This window comes from Arabidopsis lyrata, assembly GCF_000004255.2.
Source record: "Arabidopsis lyrata subsp. lyrata unplaced genomic scaffold ARALYscaffold_4, whole genome shotgun sequence".
Taxonomy (NCBI): Eukaryota; Viridiplantae; Streptophyta; class Magnoliopsida; order Brassicales; family Brassicaceae; genus Arabidopsis; species Arabidopsis lyrata.
Window position 1 is genome coordinate 12,437,667 of NW_003302552.1, and position 8,453 is coordinate 12,446,119.

General features: G+C 38.4%; 1 protein-coding gene across 1 annotated transcript; it reads left to right on the plus strand.

Annotated features, from left to right (window-relative positions):
* Positions 1-4,875: 4,875 nt before the first annotated feature.
* LOC9317043 (eukaryotic translation initiation factor 5B) lies at positions 4,876-7,478 on the plus strand. Its single transcript, XM_002879095.2, has 8 exons — positions 4,876-5,502; positions 5,585-5,692; positions 5,985-6,085; positions 6,162-6,252; positions 6,342-6,452; positions 6,538-6,603; positions 6,710-6,769; positions 6,867-7,478. The coding sequence occupies exons 1-8, from the start codon at positions 5,083-5,085 to the stop codon at positions 7,290-7,292; spliced, it is 1,383 nt and encodes a 460-aa protein (XP_002879141.1). The 5' UTR covers positions 4,876-5,082; the 3' UTR covers positions 7,293-7,478.
* The last annotated feature ends 975 nt before the right edge of the window (positions 7,479-8,453 follow it).

Sequence of the window (8,453 nt, forward strand, 5' to 3'; positions counted from 1 at the left end):
TTTCTTTCGGCAGCTTTCTTCGCCCTCAAAGATTGCGCAGCTCCTTGCATTTCAATAAGGTGATCGAGACGGTGGTCGGATGATTCTGAAGAAGACTGGCAGGGAGCTCCGTGCAACAGACGCAAGGCTCTCTCGATTCTCTCCTGGGAGAAGTGCTTCGTCCAGTCGCACTTCCGAGCAATTAGTTCGTCGTGGAGATCTAGAAAACCTTCGAGAATGTCTTCGAGAAACGACGGGTTCCGATCTGCATGAACAGGAAAAACGGTTAGTAAAAAGTTTGAAGCGAAACAAGACAACAAATACGGCTTCGGGCGTAGTACCGATTTGTCTCCACTTTCCAACGACTTTCCCTAAGTAGTCCTCGTGGACACTATACTCAGTTAAGGCTACGAAGAAGAAGTGGTCGGTATATTTTTCATCCTTGCTCGGGAAACCGCCGATAACCCTCCTATTTGGCCTCGGAGATATGTAAAACCTCTCGACAGGGCCCGGTATGCGCCGGATCTCTAGGAGATTCCTCAAGTGGCTTAGGTCAACCAGATTGACCGTCTCGATACTTCGGACTAAAATCCCCACTAGATGCCGCAAGCCTCGGGTCGTTATCTGGGATAAAGCAATCTTGTACGACCACAGAAACGCCAAAATCGGCCTCGGGATTGGAAGCCAAAGGTAGCAATGATAGAAGAACCCCTCGTAAAGGGTAAAAAACCCCTCGGGTGGATCATCGGCTTGCTCATTTGGAGTCGGAAGTCTCAGCTCAACCCCCTCACTAAAACCAAACCGAGCCTTGAGATCCCGAAGGGAATCCTCCGTGCATAAAGTAGAACCCGGGGGATCAGGTTTCCTGGCCTTCTTGGCTCGTTTTCTCTTCTGTTGACCCTTGGCTGCTTGGACTTTAGCTTGAAGCAACCTAGCCGCCTCGTCAGAATCGTAGTGAACTTCCTCGGCCTTAACAGGAAGTAGAGGTGCCTCGGGGGCACTTCGCCAGCACGATACTCCAGCCTCGCCAGCTGCTGGAGGATGGATCCTCCTCCTACTCAAAGTCGCCTCGGGATCATCAGGCAAATCCTGATCCCGAGCCACATTCGCAATCGCGTCTTCCCGAACGACAAAACAGCTCGGGTCTTCTTCCCGAGAAGCCGACTCTGCGTCACTACCACGGTACAACACGATCTGATTATCCGCGGTATCCACCTCGGGGTCGCTCGAGGAACTCCAGACCATCTTTCTCTTGTAGACGGGGAGAAGAGTGTCACCTCGGGGCGAGTCACTGGAATCAGAGAGGGACATTTTCTGGCTCGGGAGATTGAAGAAGTTGATCGGAGGAATGAAATTTGATAGATCGGAGAAATCAACCTAGACCTAATGACGGTGGCGCTACGACGGAAGTATTAACGGAAAAAGTAGAAAATGCAAGAAATCAAGATCAGAGAGAAGAAAACGAACCTTGAAAAATTTCCTTTGCGATTGCGAAATGAAAAAACGAGTCGAAAGCTTAGCATTTATAGAGATTTAGGGCGCGTCGGGTACGGACGAGCCAAATAAAACACATCGAATCCGCGTCTGAGGCGCGTCGGGCACAAACGAAGTAAGTAGGATACTTCGCATCCGCACGAGTCTCGGGAATCAGCGAAGGGACCTTTCCACTTCTCGAGAAGGAATCCCAACCGTCACACGCCAAGAGAAGATGAAACAACAGAAGAATTCGAATCGCCAAAAACTTTAAAGGGACCGAACTGTTCAGAGTAAACGGCTCGGCCTAGATGTCATAAAGCTCATCACGCTTGGTTATCCAAACTAACGAGCTGGGGGGCTAACTGTTGGGGTCGGGTTCCACCCCTTGGCGCCGAGCCAGACTTAGAACACTTCAGGAGTCTTTCAGAGATCATCTCGGGGCATCGCATCATTCACCTCGGGATATCTGTCTGATCGATTTAGTATACCCGAGCCCAATTGCCTCGGGGGTACCCGAGCCCATCGCCTCGGGGATATCCTGAACAAGACATCGAAAGCACCCGAGCCCAATTGCCTCGGGGGTACCCGAGCCCATCGCCTCGGGGATATCCTGAACAAGACATCGAAAGCACCCGAGCCCAATTGCGTCGGGAGTACCCGAGCCTGGTCGCCTCGGGGATATCCTGAACAAGACATCGAAAGCACCCGAGCCCATTTGCCTCGGGAGTACCCGAGCCTGGTCGCCTCGGGAGTTTCTGAGCCCATCACCTCGGGGACACCCGAAGAAGCCATCCTTGAATGCCCGAGCCAGTCCTTCTCGTGTACCCGAGCCGGTTGCACGAGCTCCCCGAGGCAAAGACTTAGTAAATATTCTTCTCTAAAGGTATCATTTCCAAGCAAGTTATCATTTCCGAAAAAGAAGGATCATTTCCGATAAACTCGGAAATGGTAAGGAAGAATCGCGAAGGATCAACTCAAATCAAGAAATCTTCCGGAAGACTCCGATGAATAAGGAAATTATCCTAATCCGCGATATTCTGGCCGACTTCAAGATAAATGGAAATCTTCCGAGAATATCGCTGGAGAGGCGGTTTATCACCCCTATATAAAGAGACTCAAGGCTCAAGCAAAGGGGAGGCAATATCGCTCTAGAATTTACACTACGCAAAGCTCTCACAGCACAAACATCTTTTCTTTTACGATCAAACTCTTGTACGATCAAAATCATCTTTTCATTAATAATATCAAGAACACCATCTTTGGTTATAATCGTTTCTGTTGTTCTTTGAGAATTCACGATTATCGTATCCCTAAAATAAAACCCTAGACAAATCTCGATTGTGTTAGTTTCGACTTCCACATTTATTAATTTATAGAGGTTTAACTGTATATAAGTTGTCTCATCTCATGGCCTAATCTGACCAGATTTTTCAAGTTTACAAAAATCCAATGGTTAATAAATGAAAAAGGCTTAGAATCAACACCACATTTGCGCCTACCAAAAAAAAATAATAGCCTACCAAAAAAAAAAAACACCACATTTGCAATAATATTATAACTAGATGATAACAATTAACACACCGCCCTATCTGTGGAAATAATCAATACTTCATCTGTTTCAAAATATAAGACGTTTTACTAAAGAACATGCAGATTAAGAAATATCCACTTTTAAAAATTCAACCAATCATGAATGAGACTGCATAAAATAAATAATCATAAAATATTAAATTAATATATAATTTGCATAGAAACTTGAAAACGTCCTACATTTTGAAACAAAAATAATACCTCAAAACGTCATACATTTTGAAACGGAAGGAGTATTATTAAGAATACTAGGTCGAAACCCGCGCTCCGCCGCGAGATATTTTAAATGATTTTTTTCAAATATTGAAGATATTTAGAATTTGAGAAATGATTTTAAGTAAATATTTAATATTTAAAATAATTTGAAGGCAAAAAAGGAACCAAATCAAATTGGAATGTTAAACCGAGACCAAACCATAAATCAGTTTACTATTATGATAAAATTTGTATCCCGAAAAAATCAGAAATCGATCATTTTTTCTGGATAAACAGATGAACAAAAGAGAGAGATGGACTAGATAAACAGTTAAACGGAGGAAAAAAAAGACCTTTGCTTTCATATCTAAAAGACCTTCACTAATGACAGTCAATAAGAGACGACTGCTTCACTGTGTGTCTAAATGAGTTTCTATCGCCGGAGTGCGGCGGAGCTATGGCGGTGTTCCGCAATCGAACTCTAAATCTCCTACGTCTTCTTCTCAGCGATTGATGGAATTGGAATTTGAATTCAGTGCCCACAAGTAAATCTCTTTTTTTTTTTACTCAAGTTTCCGTTTTGTTTTCTCCGATTTGAATATATCGTCGATGCAATCGTTGAGCTTTCATTTTTTGACAAAAGTTATGATATTTGGTTCGATTGGACTTATATGTATATGGACATGCCATAACTGTATAGAACTCATGACTTAGATACTTGAGAATATGTTATATGGAATGATTATCTTTGATTTTAATGTTCCATATGCATACTTGATTCATGTGTTGAAGAGGCGTAAAATGCTAAGATCTTTGTTTGTTTGTTTTTTAGAATTTGAAAATTGAAATTTTGTTTTATTATAGGAGTGTAGAACGTTACTCAAATGATTTTTAGTCATTCATTAAGATCCATGATAACGTTGAATAAATATGATAATATTTTATTGCAATAGTTCTTATTTAATTCGATTTGTATCCAGTTTTATCCAAAGAGTAAACTTTACAAGTAAATTGAAGTCCAACAACCATATTCTAAAACATTAAGCCCATATGTTAGAGCCCAAGAACAAATTGGATAACAATAAAAAAAAACAAGAAGAATGATTATTGGCCAAAAAAATCTGTTGTGTATTAATCCAAATGTTTTCACTAGATGATGATTTTAATGATTTGTTATGCCCAAAACACTCCAAAAAGCTGATGTGTTAGCACTGGAGAGAAACCTTAGTGTTTTTATTGTATTGATTGATGAATAGATAATATAAATGTTTATCTAATGTATTTCAGAATTTAATAAAGTATATTTTAAAAAGAAATTTATCACTCAATAAAAGTGAAACCAATTAAATTTATAAATAAAAAATTAAAAAATTCTTTTTGTGAAAATATTTTTAAAGATATGCAATAATTAAAATTTATGTTTATTTGTAACTTTATCTTTTACCCTTTAACTTTAACTCTTTAAGTAAGTAATAAAAATCATTAAAATAAAAATTAATGGCATTGGATATGAATAATAATAAACTTAAGATTTTTTATTAAAAATACTTACCTTTTCATAAATAGTAGATTTCATTCCATTTTAAATTATTTATGTTATTCAATCTTAATTAGAGAAAAAAACAATTAATGCTACCATGGTCGAGAAACTATTTAAGCAGCATCGTTACAGACTTAGAACATATTATCTTACACAACGTATTTGCTCCACCGTAGGAAGTTTCACAAAGAAAAAGCTTCGCTACTTCTCGTTTTCTACTTTCCATCTCAACCTTGTCGATCAAGTCATCTCCTAGATAAGTTAAAGTTTCTTCGATTGTTAGAAGACCCTCAAATTTACCAATGGATCTGAAGAAGCCGAGTGCTCGAGGTGAAGAAAATGTCCGCTCTCCCATTTGTTGCATCATGGGTCATATCGATACTGGTAAAACAAAGATGTTGGATTACATCATAGGAAGAAATGTACAAGAAGGCGAGGCTGGAGGTACCACTCAAAAGATTGGTGCAACATATCTCTCAGCGAGAAACATCCTAGAGAAGACCATGGAACTGAAATCCGATGCAAAACTCAACGTGCCAGGTCTATTGTTTATCGATACACCTGGTTATGAGTTCTTCATGAATCTTCGTTCAAGAGGTTTAAGTTTGTGTGACTTTGCAATTTTGGTGGTTGATATAATGCATGGGTTTGAACCACAAACTATAGAATGTCTAAATCTTTTGAAAAAGAGGAATATAGAGTTCATTATTGCATTGACTAAGGTAAAAGTACTGCTTGTGATTTTTTGTTCTGTGGTGTAAATTAATACTTTTAGGGTAAATAAAAATTTCAACCTACTTATAGGTGGATAGGCTATATGGATGGAAAACTTGTGAGAATGCTCCTATCATGAAGGCAATGAAGCAACAAACTAACGATGTTAGAAATGAATTTAACATGAGGCTGAATGAGGTAAGTTATTCGTATATAGTTTCTTATCTATGGTTAGAGGTAGCCATAAGATTTCGGTTCTTCGGGTCGGTTCAGTTCGGTTATCGGTTAACAATTTATTTTGGAGAGAGATGTCAAAATCATGCGAAAATAAATTCGGTTCGGTTTGATTCTGTAATTTGTTTTAAGTTTACCAAGGCTAAATTCATTTTTTAGTTTAATTTGGGTAATTTGGTTCGGTTCGGTTATACTTTGAGCTATCACTTTGGTACATAATTCTTCAAATAATTATGTTGTTTCATTGGTGTTCCAGATTATAGACCAGTTTAAGGATCAAGGAATCAACACTGAGCTTTATTACAAGAATAAAGAAATGAGAGAAACTTTTAGTATTGTTCCTACTAGTGCTATTAGGTATATGAGTCTCTCTTTGTTTATTGTTTGTAATTTATCCTAAATAGTTGCGTAACTTTGGTTCTTGATATTTCAGTGGAGAAGGCATCTCAGATCTCTTGTTGTTATTGGTTCAATTGTCTCAGAAAACAGTGGTTGGAAAACTTACATATGTTGACAAAGTGCAGGTCTCTCTCCTTTCTCTTTTAGGTAACACTTGTTTCTGCATTACTTCAGCATGTTTGATTCTGATCCTTTTCTTGAAACTGTTGAACAGTGTATTGTCCTTGAGGTCAAAGTCATGGAAGGATATGGTACAACGATTGATGTTGTGTTGGTAAACGGTGAACTCCATGAAGGTGATCAAATCGTCGTTTGTGGTCTACAGGCAAGTAAAAACTTATGATATATCCAAACTCAAACAAGTTACATAGAACTTAGAAAAGTGATCTTATTTCTTTCTTATATTTCAGGGACCTATTGTCACAACGATTAGAGCATTACTGACTCCTCATCCAATCAAGGAGTTACATGTGAATGTACTTATTACTGTTATTCCTTAAATATATTATATAGTTCATGCAAATACCATCTTACGTACTTTTTCTATACACAATGAGAATTATTCTTGGTCTGATATTTCAGGGTAATCATGTGCATCACGAAGTAATTACAGCTGCACAGTGTATCAATATTATTGCCCAGGTGACTAGACTGACGCTACAATAATCTTAGTATAACCTTTAGTTTTAAATGATCACATTCTGAATATCATTTCCCATTTTTGGGTTATGTTTAAAAGGGCCTTGAACACGCAATTGTTGGTACCACCTTGCATGTGGTTGGACCTGATGATGACATCGAAGCAATTAAGGAGTTGGTTATGGAAGATATAGAGTCAATTTTGAGCAGGATTGACACAAGTGGTGAAGGAGTTTATGTACAAGCGTCTACATTAGGGTCTTTGGAAGCATTGCTTGAATTCTTGAAGTCCCCAGCTGTGAAGTTACCTGTTGGTGGTATTGGCATAGGGCCTGTGCAAAAGAAGGATATAATGAAGGCGGGAGTAATGCTCGAGAGGAAAAAGGAATTTGCTACAATTTTGGCTTTAGACGTGAAAGTGACTACAGAGGCTCGTGAACTTGCTGACGAAATGGGAGTTAAAATCTTATGCGCTGATATAATGTATCATTTATTTGATCAGTTTATGCATACATATATAGTTTGAATACTAGATTTTTCAAAGAGCTTCGAATGTTCTTTGGAGTCAAACAAAAATTTCTTGCTAAAATATGGAACACCATCGATATTTATAGGAATTTATATTTAATCTTCGGATGATCTTATAGTGGCAATAATCATATGTTTCTTATTAGGATCCAAAAAAGTTGACATCAACTAAAAGCTTTGAACCGAATTTGTTTTTTTTTTTTCAAATTCTGGCAAGGTAAGGTTTGTAGAATAATAAGATTGTTAGTGTATCTTTAGAATGCGGCCGCATGCATGATTAACGAGAGAATCAAAATTTATGTTGAAAAATGTCGTAAAACATAAATGAAGAAAGGATAAATGGTCTAATATGAGATTGTGGTTATCAGTATAAGTGTAAATGTCTTTCGGAAGGTGCAAATGTCGAGATAGTATCGGTATTAGTGTAAAAGCCCTCTCTAGAAACTTAAGGTCATTGTGAGTATATGTTTTCAAAAAGTGTTTCTAGAAAATTTTAATGCGCAAAAAAAAGTCTTCAATAATTACATTTTTTGATAAGTGATTGCTGGTGTCGGATCTCGGACCTAACTTGCTTAGGGCCTAACTTGCGTAGGGCCACGAATTCGGATTGATTAACTCGGGACCAGATGTTTGAAGATGGGCTTTTTACATTATGTCGAAATCAAGAAGGACGGCCCATCAAATCCCAAATCGAGACGATAGCTGTTAGATTCGGGGTAACGTTCGAATCTTCCGAACTAAAAGAAAAAGCGCTGATTGTGGGTTTAACCGTTACCTCGGGAGGATCACGAAAGTAACGGCTAATATGTAGTCAATGCTAATCAAGTAGGGAGTAAAGGCAGAAGATTCGAGCCCTGGTAGTATAAAAAGGATAGGTATTATATTACCACATGACGAAAGATTTTTGTAACATAAATGATAAACACGATCGATACAATTCTCATTTTATGCTTTTTGTTAGCTTTACGATTCAATATTACTTATCTCACAAGGTTGAGAACCCCAAACCTTTCACGAATATTTAAGTGCGAATTTCGACATCCACATTTTGGGAACTTTCAGTCTAAATACCCTAGAGTACCTATTGAATCACTATGGCAATTGACGGAGATCAAGCCTCCACGCTCGATGAGATCAAGAAATTGTTGAAGGATTTGGC